At 38.8% G+C, this 18,325-nt stretch overlaps 2 protein-coding genes across 2 annotated transcripts; both read right to left on the bottom strand.

Annotated features, from left to right (window-relative positions):
• Window positions 1–7,771: 7,771 nt before the first annotated feature.
• On the bottom strand, window positions 7,772–13,425 carry LOC138355433 (uncharacterized). Its single transcript, XM_069310325.1, has 13 exons — window positions 13,256–13,425; window positions 12,807–12,911; window positions 12,422–12,651; window positions 12,038–12,216; window positions 11,585–11,678; window positions 10,995–11,327; window positions 10,663–10,780; window positions 10,336–10,427; window positions 9,285–9,492; window positions 8,981–9,151; window positions 8,516–8,700; window positions 8,030–8,263; window positions 7,772–7,877 (listed from the first exon to the last, which is right to left on the bottom strand). Exons 1-12 carry the CDS (start codon window positions 13,365–13,367, stop codon window positions 8,036–8,038), a joined length of 2,055 nt encoding a protein of 684 aa, XP_069166426.1. The 5' UTR covers window positions 13,368–13,425; the 3' UTR covers window positions 7,772–7,877; window positions 8,030–8,035.
• Window positions 13,426–13,815: 390 nt separating this feature from the next.
• LOC138355531 (uncharacterized) lies at window positions 13,816–16,273 on the bottom strand. The gene is made up of 3 exons (XM_069310730.1): window positions 16,160–16,273; window positions 14,998–15,069; window positions 13,816–14,530 (listed from the first exon to the last, which is right to left on the bottom strand). The coding sequence occupies exons 1-3, from the start codon at window positions 16,182–16,184 to the stop codon at window positions 14,286–14,288; spliced, it is 342 nt and encodes a 113-aa protein (XP_069166831.1). The 5' UTR covers window positions 16,185–16,273; the 3' UTR covers window positions 13,816–14,285.
• Window positions 16,274–18,325: the final 2,052 nt, after the last annotated feature.

Raw genomic sequence — 18,325 nt, 5'->3', positions numbered from 1 at the left:
ATAACATCATACTTAATAACATTAGAACATAAGGTATTCATATATGCTCTTTTCTTCATCATACATTGTTCAGTACTTCCCACCTTTTGAACTGAGAGGACCAATTCATTAGCTCCCCCACCTCTCATTAATCTAATGGCAGAAGCTACATTTATCTCTGCAATTCTATCCCCAATACTCTGCAGATTCAACTCCATCCTGATTTTCTCAATCATAGCATTTCTTGGGCATCCTAAGATAATTCTCATGGCTTCATTTTGTACCTGTGGGAGGTTGGTGCTGGGGTTACTGTGGGAGGTGTACTGTGTGAGGTTGGTGTTGGGGTTACCTGTAGGAGGTGTACTGTGGGAGGTTGGTGCTGGGGTTACCTGTGGGAGGTGTACTGTGGGAGGTTGGTGTTGTGTACTGTGGGAGGTTGGTGCTGGGGTTACCTGTGGGATGTGTACTGTGGGAGGTTGGTGTTGTGTACTGTGGGAGGTTGGTGCTGGGGTTACCTGTGGGAGGTGTACTGTGGGAGGTTGGTGTTGTGTACTGTGGGAGGTTGGTGTTGGGGTTACCTGTGGGAGGTGTACTGTGGGAGGTTGGTGCTGGGGTTACCTGTGGGATGTGTACTGTGGGAGGTTGGTGTTGTGTACTGTGGGAGGTTGGTGTTGGGGTTACTGTGGGAGGTTGGTGCTGGGGTTACTGTGGGAGGTGTACTGTGTGAGGTTGGTGTTGGGGTTACCTGTAGGAGGTGTACTGTGGGAGGTTGGTGTTGTGTACTGTGGGAGGTTGGTGTTGGGGTTACCTGTGGGAGGTGTACTGTGGGAGGTTGGTGCTGGGGTTACCTGTGGGATGTGTACTGTGGGAGGTTGGTGTTGTGTACTGTGGGAGGTTGGTGTTGGGGTTACTGTGGGAGGTTGGTGCTGGGGTTACCTGTGGGAGGTGTACTGTGGGAGGTTGGTGTTGGGGTTACCTGTGGGAGGTTGGTGTTGTGTACTGTGGGAGGTTGGTGTTGTGTACTGTGGGAGGTTGGTGCTGGGGTTACCTGTGGGATGTGTACTGTGGGAGGTTGGTGTTGTGTACTGTGGGAGGTTGGTGCTGGGGTTACCTGTGGGAGGTGTACTGTGGGAGGTTGGTGTTGTGTACTGTGGGAGGTTGGTGTTGGGGTTACCTGTGGGAGGTGTACTGTGGGAGGTTGGTGCTGGGGTTACCTGTGGGATGTGTACTGTGGGAGGTTGGTGTTGTGTACTGTGGGAGGTTGGTGTTGGGGTTACTGTGGGAGGTTGGTGCTGGGGTTACTGTGGGAGGTGTACTGTGTGAGGTTGGTGTTGGGGTTACCTGTAGGAGGTGTACTGTGGGAGGTTGGTGTTGTGTACTGTGGGAGGTTGGTGTTGGGGTTACCTGTGGGAGGTGTACTGTGGGAGGTTGGTGCTGGGGTTACCTGTGGGATGTGTACTGTGGGAGGTTGGTGTTGTGTACTGTGGGAGGTTGGTGTTGGGGTTACTGTGGGAGGTTGGTGCTGGGGTTACCTGTGGGAGGTGTACTGTGGGAGGTTGGTGTTGGGGTTACCTGTGGGAGGTTGGTGTTGTGTACTGTGGGAGGTTGGTGTTGTGTACTGTGGGAGGTTGGTGCTGGGGTTACCTGTGGGATGTGTACTGTGGGAGGTTGGTGTTGTGTACTGTGGGAGGTTGGTGCTGGGGTTACCTGTGGGAGGTGTACTGTGGGAGGTTGGTGTTGTGTACTGTGGGAGGTTGGTGTTGGGGTTACCTGTGGGAGGTGTACTGTGGGAGGTTGGTGCTGGGGTTACCTGTGGGATGTGTACTGTGGGAGGTTGGTGTTGTGTACTGTGGGAGGTTGGTGCTGGGGTTACCTGTGGGAGGTGTACTGTGGGAGGTTGGTGTTGTGTACTGTAGGAGGTTGGTGTTAGGGTATTCACCTAGTATATCTTGTTTCTGGGTGTACTAACCTAGTATATGTTGCGTGTGTGTGTGTATACTCACCTAGTCTCACCTAGAATATCTTGTGTGTAGGTTCTCAACTAGTACTCACCTAGTATACCTTGTATGTGTGTATTCACCTAGTATATCTTGTTTCTGGGTGTACTAACCTAGTATATGTTGCGTGTGTGTGTGTATACTCACCTAGTCTCACCTAGAATATCTTGTGTGTAAGTTCTCAACTAGTACTCACCTAGTATACCTTGTATGTGTGTATTCACCTAGTATATCTTGTTTCTGGGTGTACTAACCTAGTATATGTTGCGTGTGTGTGTGTATACTCACCTAGTCTCACCTAGAATATCTTGTGTGTAAGTTCTCAACTAGTACTCACCTAGTATACCTTGTATGTGTGTATTCACCTAGTATATCTTGTTTCTGGGTGTACTAACCTAGTATATGTTGCGTGTGTGTGTGTATACTCACCTAGTCTCACCTAGAATATCTTGTGTGTAAGTTCTCAACTAGTACTCACCTAGTATACCTTGTATGTGTGTATTCACCTAGTATATCTTGTTTCTGGGTGTACTAACCTAGTATATGTTGCGTGTGTGTGTGTATACTCACCTAGTCTCACCTAGAATATCTTGTGTGTAAGTTCTCAACTAGTACTCACCTAGTATACCTTGTATGTGTGTATTCACCTAGTATATCTTGTTTCTGGGTGTACTAACTTAGTATATGTTGCGTGTGTGTGTGTATACTCACCTAGTCTCACCTAGAATATCTTGTGTGTAAGTTCTCAACTAGTACTCACCTAGTATACCTTGTATGTGTGTATTCACCTAGTATATCTTGTTTCTGGGTGTACTAACTTAGTATATGTTGCGTGTGTGTGTATACTCACCTAGTCTCACCTAGAATATCTTGTGTGTAAGTACTCAACTAGTACTCACCTAGTATACCTTGTCAGACCTTGCCTATACCCTATACAGACCTAGTGTGTGTGTACGATCATATGTGGCATTCTTCCAAGAAAAGGAGTTAGAAATGAAACGGTATAATCAGATCCTTTTATACAACACATTGAGAAAGAATAAAGGTTAAGTGTGGTATCAGTAAGATTTACACACTAGTCCACACTTGCGTGGTGTACAATGTAAGTGGAGGCAGAGTTGGAGGGAGGGAAATGTAGTTGGTGGACCTGTGGTCAGGGTGGCTCCAGAGGTAGGGTGTCAAATTTCAGTGTTTATGGCAGGGTAAGGGAATGGTCGTCGTTGGTCTTGTGATTCAATATTTTCTTGTTGTCGCTAAGTTACACTTTTTCAGGTCTATATAGTACAATGGCCAGTCCTCATGTACCTAGTAATTATGTACCTTAAATTATGTACGTAAATTATGTAATTATGTTCATGTACCTAGTAGCTAGTAGTTATAGTGTCAGTTGGGGGTTAATGGGCCAGGCCGAGTGTGCCTGTGCCCCACAAATATCACCCTTATTGCTGACTAGTTGGTATAACGGCTTTTCCCAAACCTCTCTCTCGCCAGAATTATACTGACATGTGAATATCTTTGGCAGTTGATGAATCCTAAATATAAATAATAAATAAATAAATGTTTATTTAGGTAAGGTACATCCATACAAGAAATTTTTACAAAGATTGGTGGACTTATAGATAGATTCATACATTGCATAACTGCATGGCATAACTGGCAATCCCCTCATAGTGTTCAAGTGAGAACTGGATAAGCACCTCCAAAGGATACCCAAGTATGCCAAGTATGCTGCCCTGAGGAACACCAATGTTGATGGGTAGGGTGGGAGAAATTGAATTATTCACAGAAACATACTGGAGCCTGTCAGTGAGGTACGTAGGATTTGAGGTATTGCAGGGAATACAAGACACTGATCACTGGTCTCCCATTTGGTCCTCATTGCTTTATCTTACTATTATTGAATGTCAATAACCGTATTATGCAATTTCAATTTCTTCTATTGCTTTCTTTATTATGCACCCCATACCCATCCCGTGGGCCGTGGTGTAAAGGATTACAGAGGCACATAATCGGTTCAGGACCGGAACCCTCTAGTTCGTTTAGCTAAGCAAATAACAATGTTTGACGCTAGTTACAAAATTATTAATGTTGTATACACATGTACACACACACTCATACATACATACATATATATATATATATATATATATATATATATATATATATATATATATATATATATATATATATATATATATATATATATATAATTATACCAGTATAATCTAATAATATATACTGGTCTAATAAAATAATTATACCAGTTAATACTCTCACTCGTTGTGTTAGGATATGTTAGCTTGATAAAACTGACTGTTCATTGTTGAGAAATGTGTTAACAAACAATATATCTGACTTATCAAGACTGTAGCTTGCTTAGCAAGGAACTTTTTTTAAATTTGGGTTCAGTTTAACTACCGCTCAAGGGATGAGTAATTGGGGCATAATAAAGGAACTAAGCTGATAAAATGAAAGATGGGGGATCAGCCATTACACGTGTTAATGACTCTTGTATAGTTGTGTAGTTAAGGACATCAGGGTAAAGGGGTAATGGGCATTGTGGTTGATTGTTCTACCTGGGAATCCTCCACTGTTTTATATCTTATGTATGTATGTATGTACTAACCTAGTTGTGGTTGCAAGGGTTGAACTTTGGCTCTTTGGTCCCGCCACTTGAATACATACACTTGAATACATACACTTTCCATACACTTGAAACTGTGTATGGAATCAGCCTCCACCACCTGTGTCCCCTTGTGCGTGTACCACATGTGTTAAATAAATGTATGTATGTATGTATGTATGTATGTACGTATGTATGTATGTATGTATGTATGTATGTATGTATGTATGTATGTATGTATGTATGTATGTATGTATGTATGTATGTATGTATGTATGTATGTATGTATGTATGTATGTAAGGAGAGAGAGAGAGAGAGAGAGAGAGAGAGAGAGAGAGAGAGAGAGAGAGAGAGAGAGAGAGAGAGAGAGAGAGAGAGAGAGAGAGAGAGAGAGAGAAGAGAGAGAGAGAGAGAGAGAGAGAGAGAGAGAGAGAGAGAGAGAGAGAGAGAGAGAGAGAGAGAGAGAGAGAGAGAGAGAGAGAGAGAGAGAGAGAGAGAGAGAGAGAGAGAGAGAGAGAGAGAGAGAGAGAGAAAGAGATGAAGATCGAGACAGAGAAATAGATATAGACAGAGTCAGGGAGAGAATGTTAGACACAGAGACGTATAGATAAGGATATGCAAAGTCAGTGAGAGAATGACAGAGATAGAGCGAGGAAAGAGACAGAGAGATAGGCTGACACAGAGAATGTCAGAAACGAGGAGAGGCAGAGACAGAGGGACAGGGACAGACGGACAGGGCCAGAGGAGGGACGGGGGAACAGAGGGGGAGCAGTGGGACAGGGAGGGAGACAGGGACAGAGAGGGGGACATGGACAGAGACAGAGACAGAGGGACAGGGTCAGAGAGGGGGACCGGGGGACAGAGGGAGGAGAGGGGGGCAGGAGACCAAGAGAGAGGGGACAGAGGAGAGACAGGGACAAGGGGACAGAGATGGATAGGGGGACTGGAGGAAAGGGAGGGGGACAGATGATGGACAGCGGACAGAAAGAGTGGGCAGGGGGACAGAGAGGTACAGGGGACAGAGAGATGGACAGGGGGACATAGAGGAACAGGGGGACAGAGAGTGACAGGGGGACAGAGAGAGGAACAGGAGGACAGAGAAGAACAGGGGGACAGAGAGAGACAGGGGGGACAGAGACAGGGACAATGGGATAGAGAGGGACAGGGGGACAGAGAGATGGAAAGGGGGGACAGGGGGACAGAGAGGGGGAAAGGGATCTGGGACAGAGGACAGAAAATGTGGGCAAGGGGACAAAGTGAGGGACAGGGGACAAAGATGGACAGGGGGACAAAGATGGACAAGGGGGACAGGAGGAAAGGGGGGAGATGTATGAGGGGAAATGTTTGCGGAAGATGGAGAAGGGGTATTTAGAACGGTAAGTTAGAGAGGGGGCAACTAAGGCCCATCATTGAAAAACAAATGAGCATCATTGCAATAGCAGGAGCCACGCACATCTTTAGCCTGCGTTGTTGAGACATTGTCAATTAAGCGGTGTCCAATAGCAGTATCTTCGGTATTTAAGCGTTACCTTAAAAAATACTGGAAATATTGAAAGCTATTAATCCAGATATTAATCCCCTTGTGCAACGCACACAAGAGGCAACAGCTTCTAGCTCTACAAGCCGCAATATAAAATAGAGAATAGGCGATTGTTTTCACTCACAGTGTAATAAACCCACGGACCCACCCACCCGCTGAAGCCGTAAATGCCAAGACATTACTTCCGTTTAAAATTAAGCCGGAATAATCCTCAGGTATGTGGAGGATGTGGGAGGCCTTTGATCAACCACCGACTTCCTGCCCCGTCGACGGGGCCATCAGCCCTCAGTGTGCCCTCAGCCAAAATAATGTGAAACATGTATGTGGGTGTATTAAATATTTTAATTTATTATTTCCAAGATTTAGCTGTTAGCTCTTGGACCCCGCCTTTCTAAGCGTCGGTTGTCTAATGTACCGACTCTCGGCCTCTTTTCCTCCATCATATCTAAACAACATATATTTTTATCTAACACACTCACACATCCCCAAGATGCAGCCTTTAGCAGCTTCCTGACTTTCAGGTTCCTATTTACTGCAAGGTGAATAGAGGCATTAGTGTGTGTATGTTTGTGTCTGTGTCTGTGTGTGTGTGTGTATACGTGTGTGTGTGTGTGTGTATACTCACCTAGTTGTGGTTGCGGGGGGTTGAGCTCTGGCTCTTTGGTCCCACCTCTCAACTGGCAATCAACTGATGTACAGATTCCTGAGCCTACTGGGCTCTATCATATCTGCATTTGAAACTGTGTATGGAGTCAGCCTCCACCACATCACTGCCTACACCACATCTTTACACCACTACATACATACATACACCAAGGACTGGGCTACACACATCTCTAAATGTGATGTGTGTCTATTATTATCCATCTATTAACTACTCTGACACTGAAAAAGTTCTTTCTAACATCCTAGTGGTTCATTTGGGTACTAAGTTTCCACCTGTGTCCCCTTGTTCGCCTACCACCCGTGTTAAACAGTTTATCTTTATGTACCCTATCAATTGCATTTCTCGCAGCCTGTCCTCGTAACTCATGCCTCTTAGTCCTGGGACTAGCCTATTTGCATACCACTAAACTTTTTCAAGCTTCGTCTTGTGCTTTTTTTTTTTTTTTTTTTTTTTTTTTGAGATATATACAAGAGTTGTTATATTCTTGTACAGCCTAGTACTAAGTATATGGTGTTTGGCTAGATAAGAGTAAAACTGCTTGTAGATTAGTTTTTCAAAAAATGTTGACAAGTTAGGCAGGATTGATATAGGTCTGTAATTGTTAACATCTGTGAGATCACCACATTTGTGTACAGGGGTAACTCGCTTTTTTTAGGATAACTGGAAAGGTTTGGAGTTCAAGTGACCTGTTGAAGAGCATGAGAATTCTTTGGAGACAATTCCTAACCTATACTTCTTCTCAAGGTCATGTTTTTTATTAATGGGTTTAAGTATTCCCTTTGTAAGCAAGGGATTGTTAAGCCTTTTGGTTATGCTTACAAAAAAGTCACAGGACAGACATTATCAGCAGCAGTTATAAAATTGTCAATAGCAGTTTCATTGTGCAGCCTAAAACTTAACTCCCTTGACTCTAGAGGTATATATATTAGGTTTAGGTTAGGTTTTTTTAATTAAACCAGCCAGGATGAGTGAAGCCATGAAGGGCGTTTTTATTAATTAAAACACCCAAATGTTGGGTGCTTCAGGTGTTGTTCCTCTTGGATGATCTTGTACCTCTCTGTCTCACACCTGTAAGAATGAGTGATATGGTTAAGGGGGAAACAAAGTGCAGGCAAGGCAATGGAGGCCAGTAGTAATCTTAGGGCTAGGATAATTAGAAATTAGAGAAATTAAGTAAGAGAAATTAGCAAGAGAAATCAGGTAAAATTTATTATACTTAACTTTTGTATCATGAGTTTAGTAGTAAATCTTCATCTTCATCATCATCATCTTCACTGTCACAAAGCTCCAGGTAGGGCTCGGAAACATCAACATCCTCTTCCTGGTATCCAAATAAACGCTTTGCATCACTCAGCTTGTCAGAACACATCTTTTGCCCTTGCTTCAAAAGAGCCAAGATTCCACTCTTATTTTTGGTTGATAGGTGCTTCTCTTCAATAGTGTACTTGTTAGGATCCTGTAATATATAGACTATTTAATGGGGTTTAAGACATTTACAAATTTCCCTGAAAATACTAAAGAAATTAGAATAAATAAATAAAGTTTTCGGTAAAAGTTCAAATATATGTAAAACACACCAGTACAGTATATGAAAACCATGGAATTGTCTACCTGTCAAAGTTGTAAATAGCAAGACAAGTATAAAATTCTGCTGGATAAATGTTTATGAAGAACTGAATTGCAACACACATTTAGGCTGTTAGCTTACCTTGCTTAGATATGAAGGAAAAATTCCACATAACAACTCTTCAGTATGTTCGGTTAAAATCTCTCTCTTATTCTTGTAATATGCGAGATAATGCAGCATTTCTTGAACAGTGTGTTGTTGCTCTTCTCTGGATCTCTTCTGAAGCTCCACATCTTCTACTGCCTTCTTTTTTTGAGCAAGGGACACTAATAAAAGAGGAAATTTATATTTACTGCAAGTAAACTACAACTCAATTTAATGTAATTACAGTTTAGGTACTTGCATTATACATACTATACATAGTTTATTGTGCAGTATCAACCTGATAAAAACCTACGGATTATGATACTGCACCTATTTTACAAACAGTAGTGATGATATTTTACTTCAAAAATAAGTAAAGCTTATCCATTATGCATGCTAAATGTTAGTTATCTTGATAAGGCCGAATTGTAACCCCTGATAAAATGAGATGTAGTTACATACCATTTTGGCTATGATGAGGCAATAAATTGTGCCATGGCAGGATACCTTCTATTGCATCCTTTTCACTGAGAATTTCAGAGTTTTCACTATTGTAGATTTTTATGAAGCCTTGAAGCTTTTTCCTATCACACTCATTTCTGTGCCGGAGGGAAGAGCGCATTTTACTGGATGCTGCAAATAAAGTTTTTTGGCTGAAAGTTTTAAAGTTGTTAAAAAAATTTCCTCATCATTTACCTACATAGAAATTATAGACAAGAGCTAAATAGAAATTGCTTCAGAGTTAACAAAGAAATAGTAAGCCTACCTGCATCAGTGGCAATCAGATTTTTGCGATGCCTGATAGAGTCTGCAACTGCCTCGATAGAATATTTTATGTTCTTCGAGGTTGTTCCAGTGTTTAACTCTAACTCATTACAAATCATTTGTAGGTCAGATCGCCATTCTTGAATCAATGACTTTTGAACATCAAGTTTGTCGATCTCATTTGAAACTGTTATTTCCGTCTCTCTGGCCTATTTGAAAATATAATAAATTTAATGAACAAATCACATTAACCATGATGAGTGGTTCGAACCTATGGGCTTGGCATTCCCAGATGCTTGCTGTAGTTGAATGCGCCACAACATGGTCAAAAGAATTGCAACCTAGGGTACTAATGAACCCACAATTCAATTTTTGTTAATTATGCACCCCCATACCCATTCCATGGGCGGTTGTGCATGCAGTTTCCCATGTACTTGGTCTGTGTCCTCCAGTAGTTTTACCTCTGATGGCCCTTTCAATACACATAGAATTCATATTATTGTGATATATCAATACATGGAGAAAGACATTGAAATGGGGGCATCAAAGGCAGAACTACTGAATGACAGAGACCGAGTTCATGGGGGAATTGTGTGAAACCTGGTTTGGCTTCAGTGGAAGCCTTGGGATCCTTGTGGGTGCAGTAGTACTCCAAGTTGCAATTCATCTGACCATGTTGTGGCGTAGTGAACTAGAGCATGCATCTGAGAGCACTCAGTGCATGGGGTTCAAACCCTCATCACAGTTCCCGTGATATATCACGATACTGTGATTTCTCTGTGAACACATTTGATATATCTCGGAATCATACATTTAGGTTAATTAAATACTATATACTTTATACAAATTAACCTTATTGATATATTGAAAAAGTTCAAGCAGTTAATTCAAGGAAATGGTCGCTAATTTATAATGGAAAATATATGTAGTACATGATCTGAACACATAACTAACCTATAAATGCATTATAATACCTTTCACATATAAATGCATTATAATAAGTTTCAAAATAAATACAAATAAATAAAATAAATATATATTATTTTTAGTACCTTTCTGAGTCGAGTAACTAATGCACGAGCCAGTCCATCAATTTTTCGATGGTTCCAAAAGACTGCACCCTCTGTGAGTTCTTCTGTTCTTTCTGAGAAAAATATTTATAGCAATGAACATCTTGAAGAGCATAGATTAATAACAGTTTCATAACATACCTTTACTCACCAAGACCAACTCAAGTTTGACCAATATGTTTTCATTCTTTTATTGATTATTTGAGGGAGTTGATACTTATTGAATACTGAATACAAATCGCATTATACTGATTACAGGGCAGGTAAAATAATAAAAAACTTGATCAGATGAACCATATAAACAAATACCAGCTTTCAGCATGTTTTTAGTTGTAGAGTTGTATCGTGAGAGGTATGCAAACACTTGCTCTGCCTCTTCCCCTAAAGTCATGCCACTTCCTTCTTGCCACCGCCCTCCATATAATACCTTTAACATAAAAGTATACAGTAAAAAAAATTCAAATTATTGTACAAAAATTAAAAGCCTCCTACTATATTAAATGATACGTATATCATTAATCTTAAACAATCAGAAATCTTAAATTTTTTTACACAAACTGTACTTATTATATTTAATGTAATGTATACATTACATTAAATTTAATTAGTATACATAAATGTAATGTTATATTTTTATTTACCTGACAATACCAAGCATGTCCTTTTGCATGTAGGACTCCTAAAAATGGCTTTGCTTGACCAATGTGAAAATGTGATTGTTTCTGAGCCACAGTTAAGGCCCATGGCCAATATTTGCAAATTATGTCTTGACAAATAAACTTTACGTATTTGAAATACATAATTTGCAAATAGTGGGCATAACTGTACAGCTCTCCTTGATACATATTCAAGGTGTGGAGGATAATACCATGTCGACAGGAGGCCATGCTGATTCCTGTTTCATCCAAACTTTGGAATGAAAGAGGCTTATTTTGAGCAGCTTTCCATGTAGACACTCCACACGTGTGCTTACTCTGTTAAACAAAAATATTTATAGTAACTAAATACCCAGTTGGTGAGCATGATTATAATTATGTAGGACGGGTAGAAGGTAGAGATTATTTTGCGCGATAGGCATTGTTGTTGCACATAAGAATTTCTATGGGTTATATTTCCTTATTCAATATATATAAACTATAATGAAAAAATACAAAAATGGCCACCATATGTTATAGTCGCCAAACAGTTATTAGGTAAAATTGAAGGTTTCTCAATATATAATAAAACTCACCTTAGTTTTCAAGCTCTGAATAGTGCCAACATGAGCTTGAACATCTTCATCTTTGCTGAAGATACTATCAGAATAATAGGGGTTTCTGATACCTCTGCAATGATAATTCAGAAATAATTATTTATTGTCTGTAACCACTATAATATTAAACAATGGGTAATGGGGTATCAAAAAATGTTTTATATGAAGAATTCTGATGCACTGCTAAATTTTACATAAAACAAAAATTTACATGGTGTTAGATAAATAAAATGATGATATGGATGCAATTGAAAGGCAAACTATAAAGACATACTCAGTTAAAAAATATGTCATATGACAATGTATATTTATATGTGCATACTTTATTTATAAGAACATTAATTTGAAGACAATATAATTCATTATAATATAGTGTGTGTAGAGAACAAAAGAATACTATACATTAAGTATCTGTAAAGCACATTTTATTACCTCCCAACTTTGTTGTAACGATACAGCTTCTTGTTGCCATCAATATGTACTGCTAAAGGGGTTTTATCACAAGCAGGACACTCATTGTCAGCTTCTCCTCTAATTTTTCTCAGCTCATATTGCTGGAATCGCCATTCGAAGAACACTCTCTTCGAAGTTATATAATTAATGGGTCCAATCTAGGAATAGAATTTTTTAGATGGTGACATTTAAAATGCATATTATGACATAAGATAAATAAACAAAAAAAACATTCCATTTTGTGTTTGAACAAAATTAAAAACTAATTATTAATAAATGAATATACATTACTACAAAATTTTGATAATTTTTGTATTGAAATATAAAACTGAAAATATTAAGAATAACGGTATCAAAACATACACGCCCACGAGAAGCACCAAAGGATTCCAGTGCAGTGACTAATGCCCGAAATGATGTTCCAGGACAATTTCTTTTTATATGGTGCCATGATTCAAGCAGACTGGTGCTGTAGAATGTGCTGCTCTTTCCTAATGATGAATAGAAACCAGACTTGTGCATGGTCTTGCCTAGTTGTTGATGCTCATATCCACAGTGGCATGTATAGATTGGAGTATAGAGGTCATACCTTCCTGTAGTTTAAAATACAGTGCATTGAGTGGTGTGGCGACTTGCTAAAATAGTGATGTAAAAATTAACATTTATAGCAACAAAAATTTCAAAATGTATTGTGATTCAGGAATATCCGGTAATGGAAATAAAAGGGTAAATTTTAAAGTTTATTTACCCATTATAGTGATGAAGATGCAGAGATTGCTGGAGCTTGAAATTTTAAACTTGCAATCTGTGCAGTTGGGGCAAGAATTTGGTGGTTGGGCTGGTACAACAGGTTCTGGTAACAAAGAAAAGGAAGACAGTTTGACAAAATGAGTTTTATGGAAAAGAATTTCAGACTGAATATTTCATTGTTTCTTGATTGTACAAAATATTGACATTATTCTCCAGATAATGACTGAGAAATTCACAGAAAAGAAACAATCAGACGATTAAATCAATCTATAAAACCAAGTGTCAGGTTTAAACTTTAAGACTTCTCCAAATGTTGTAATGACTGAAATGAAACATTTATTCATTTTATTTTGTTATACCAAGATAATCGTAGCTCTAGACTGGGATTGGGAAGTAGAAGTAATCTCGGAACAAAGTACGGATTTTATACAGGTATCGTATACTTACTCCAGTGAAAGATATTTCCTTCAGGGCACACAGTTTGTGTCGGGTCTAATGGCTCATAAAAGCCATTTTTCCAATATAATCTGTGGTGGAAAGGCATGAGAAAATGTTGCATTTGGTCACAAATGTGACACAAAAATGCAAAACAGTCTTCACATTTGATGCTTGCCTCACAATTTGTACATTGTACACAAACTTTACCTGATGAAAAAAGGGGTAATTATTTATACTAATTTTAAATACTGTATACCTAACATTTTAAACAATCTGAAGTCTAAATGTATTAATAGAGTGTCATTAACATGCATATGATGCTTATTATACAGTATAACCTTAATGAACACAGCAATATTTAATTTACCTTTATCTTGAACACCCAACTCAGACAATGTCCAATCGAACAGCATTGCCCTGCTTTCTCCCCAATTAATCTCTGCATTTTTTCTTCTTTTTTGCCAGTCAGAAACACTTGGCTGAGAATCTTTAATTTGTTCAAGTTCTGCAGCAAGTACTTTGAAATATGGGATTACAAATTAGTAAGAAAAATTTGTAAGTGAAAGGAATGATTAGTATAATATGTTAAACAAAATTTCATAGGCATTAAGCACAATTTTGGTACATAATATTTATGACGTGTGTCCATTAAATAAACCCTCATTTAAATACCAACAAATGATGTTGGGACATACCAACATCAAATGATTCCAAAGTTTCTTCACCAGCTGCCAAATAACTTTGAGTGTACGTTCTGCCACTAGTAGAATAGCCCGCATTTTGAATGTGTGGTGGTGAAAGTATAGCAGGCAGAATGTCTGGGTGGCACATTTGAAGATTTAAGCATGGTACATAATTGCAAATTGTATACAAGTATTAATATTTTCAGACAAATCTCAAGATATTACTATAACTAACTTTATGCTACCAAGTTGTTCAGTGTTATAGTAATTTAATCTCCATAATTGTCTAGCATACACTTAAAAATAGGCAACAAATATTATTGGAAAGTACACAAATAACAGCTGTAGAAATATTGTTAAGAAAATAATAGAAGATTACCATCAGATTGGGGTGCAGCTGGTCTTTGTTTTGAATTAATGTGTGATACATCCTGTATGTTATCTTTTTTCTGTTTCTTGTTTGTCACCTTTATTGAGTTTGGTTCCTCCACGTTTAAGAGTCTCTTCAAGTACTCATTTCTTTGTATCATTGCAGCACGTGCTTTCTGGTACTCACGTTCAAGATGTTCTCTAGTCATCACTGCTATTCTCCGGTGAAATTCTGAAGAGAAAATAATACTGTTCGAAGGAAAAGTACAAGAACAAAACAAGAAAATTATGCTTATGCAAAATTATGCTACAATGTACCTATTAATAATCTTAAAATTTGCTACAAATTTCCTACTTATAATTATGTGTTAAATTATGGACTTTCCCATAATGATATGCATGTTAGTGGCATTACCTATACTGCCTACCTGGAGCCCCCTAGAGAGATAGTGACACAAGTTAAGGTAATCCCTTTAGTAAGGTGCTGGGTCAACATAAATAAGCTATAACTAATAAGGACACAAATCAATATGTTCATTTAACAGTGGTATTAACATTTATATAAATATAGCTAAGAATAAGTTTTTACAAGTGTAACAAAGTGAAAGAAATGTATGAAAATTTTGATGATATATTAAAATGCTCATTGATTGAACTTGTCTTCCTATATATAAAGTATAAAAATAGTAAACACAGTACCATTATTGTTGTCTGTAGTTATTTTTGGAACATCTGGTATGTACAGCATACTGTCAAAATCCGATGATCTATCTGAAAAATTGATTGGTAGCGTAAATATTTGAATTCATTGCATAGCCTTTTATACAAACAAAAAAGAAAAATTGTACAGAAAAGCTAACACAACATTATAACACCTTTCTGTGGTACTTTCTATGGTACAAAAGAAAACAAACCTTAATTATAAAGGAAAATAAACTGACAGAAGAACTATGAATACTGCTGAAAATACTTTCCACAAAATATCTGAACCAAGGGATAGTACCCCGAGATTTGAAATATGAAAATTTCACCCTTACAGTATTTAAAAAAAAAGCAGAAAGAGTTAAGCACAAAACTAATGTCCAATCAGCTAGGTATAACACATCTGCAAGCTCATGGCGAAAATCCTAAGGGAGGGAATCATTTACCATCTTTCAGTGAACAATCTTATTCAATCGACACACCATGGTCTTCTTAAAAACAGATGCTACCTTATAAACCTCCTCACTTTTGGGACATGGTAACATGGTACTCAGATAAAGGGTTTCCGGTGGATGTAGTATACATGGATTATGCTAAAGACTTTAATAAGGTACCACATGGAAGACTAGCAAGGAAATTACAGGTTCATGAAAAAAATTGTAAAGTGCACAAAACAATAGTTAAAACAAAGAGAGCAAAAGGTCATACTAAATGGGAATGAATATGAAGAAATGTGTTAAGTTGAGTACCTCAGGGGTCCATTTTTAAGTCTAAAATATTTTTCATATATTGAACATCTATGATATAGAAAAGAATATAATCTAATCAACCACATCCTCATATTTGCAAATGCCTGGCATTTCACGAGCACTTTGTCCGGGGTTTATATTCTAGCCGGGGAGGATTTACTGGGTTAGGCTAACCTAACCTAACTTAACCAAACCAAACCAAGTATCTCAAGTTACAAATATCTCTGGGAATTCATATTATCTGCTGTTGTAGAATTGACAAAATGGACAGTGTCAACAAAATTATTCCCACATACTCCGTCACTATGTGATGGAGTACACATAGAATAGGGACTGAATTGTCCCTGACAGGGACAATTCTGTAACAAATGTTCTAGCATAAAACTTTGTACAGTTTAGTAATTCCTTACCATTTGATGTACTAGGTAGATCCATGTTTGGTGAAGTTTTATAGCTGGAGCTGGAAGATCCTGTCGAGATGACTTCTTCAAAGAGAATAGCTTCAACACATTGTGTCTTGAGTCTTCCAGTACTTGGCCTACAGTTACCAGATCTGATTTACAGAAACTAGTGAACTATGGAGATAAGATTGTTAATAATATACTTTTTTTGAGATTCATATGACTTGCAGCTTAAAAACCAATCTTATTTTAAAATAGTACACTAAAGTACATAGCAAATTGCGAAATTCGTAGTTTTTTAACTACTTTAAAGCTAAATTCTCAAGCTTTGAAAATAAGCACAATTTGCTATTTTAAGCGGAATCTGGCAACTCTGATTTAGCATGTAAACATTGACTTGCATTCACAATGTAGTTATTTATTTTTCAACAATTTAAAACGAGTTATGAAAATACACACATTGGTACATTATTGCAAAGGCACTATACTATATATATATATATATATATATATATATATATATATATATATATATATATATATATATATATATATATATATATATATATATATATATATATATATAAAAATTGTTGCAAGTCGAGCAACAAATATTTTACATTGAACAACAAATGAGATTGGAAAAGCAGTATTGCCAAAATAGACCCCAGACACACCCTGTGGGTAGTAATGGACCCCCATACCGACCCTATGAGGGGTAGTGGACCCCATAATAACACTATGGGCGATAGTGGACACTATACAAACACTATGGGCGGTAGTTGACTTCATAGAGACCCTGTGGGCGGTAAGGGACCCCCTATCGACCCTGTGGGCGGCAGTGGACCCCCTATCGATCCTGTGGGCGGCAGTGGACCCCCTACCGACCCTGTGGGCGGCAGTGGACCCCTACCGAACGTGTGGGCGGCAGTGGACCCCCTACCGACCCTGTGGGCGGCAGTGGACCCCCTATCGATCCTGTGGGCGGTAGTGGACCCCCCCCCCCCCATATCGACCCTGTGGGCGGCAGTGGACCCCCTATCGATCCTGTGGGCGGCAGTGGACCCCCTACCGACCCAGTGGGTGGCAGTGGACCCCCTGCCGACCCTGTGGGCGGTAGTGGACCCCTACCGACCCTGTGGACGGTAGTTGACTTCATAGCGACCCTGTGGGCGGTAGTGGACCCCATACCGACCCTGTCGGTAAGCACAAAACTAATGTCCAATCAGCTAGGTATAACACATCTGCAAGCTCATGGCGAAAATCCTAAGGGAGGGAATCATTTACCATCTTTCAGTGAACAATCTTATTCAATCGACACACCATGGTCTTCTTAAAAACAGATGCTACCTTATAAACCTCCTCACTTTTGGGACATGGTAACATGGTACTCAGATAAAGGGTTTCCGGTGGATGTAGTATACATGGATTATGCTAAAGACTTTAATAAGGTACCACATGGAAGACTAGCAAGGAAATTACAGGTTCATGAAAAAAATTGTAAAGTGCACAAAACAATAGTTAAAACAAAGAGAGCAAAAGGTCATACTAAATGGGAATGAATATGAAGAAATGTGTTAAGTTGAGTACCTCAGGGGTCCATTTTTAAGTCTAAAATATTTTTCATATATTGAACATCTATGATATAGAAAAGAATATAATCTAATCAACCACATCCTCATATTTGCAAATGCCTGGCATTTCACGAGCACTTTGTCCGGGGTTTATATTCTAGCCGGGGAGGATTTACTGGGTTAGGCTAACCTAACCTAACTTAACCAAACCAAACCAAGTATCTCAAGTTACAAATATCTCTGGGAATTCATATTATCTGCTGTTGTAGAATTGACAAAATGGACAGTGTCAACAAAATTATTCCCACATACTCCGTCACTATGTGATGGAGTACACATAGAATAGGGACTGAATTGTCCCTGACAGGGACAATTCTGTAACAAATGTTCTAGCATAAAACTTTGTACAGTTTAGTAATTCCTTACCATTTGATGTACTAGGTAGATCCATGTTTGGTGAAGTTTTATAGCTGGAGCTGGAAGATCCTGTCGAGATGACTTCTTCAAAGAGAATAGCTTCAACACATTGTGTCTTGAGTCTTCCAGTACTTGGCCTACAGTTACCAGATCTGATTTACAGAAACTAGTGAACTATGGAGAT

This window comes from Procambarus clarkii, chromosome 67 (genome assembly GCF_040958095.1).
Source record: "Procambarus clarkii isolate CNS0578487 chromosome 67, FALCON_Pclarkii_2.0, whole genome shotgun sequence".
NCBI classification, from domain to species: Eukaryota; Metazoa; Arthropoda; class Malacostraca; order Decapoda; family Cambaridae; genus Procambarus; species Procambarus clarkii.
The sequence above is the reverse complement of the archived record's forward strand: the minus strand, read 5'-3'. Positions and strand labels throughout refer to the sequence as shown.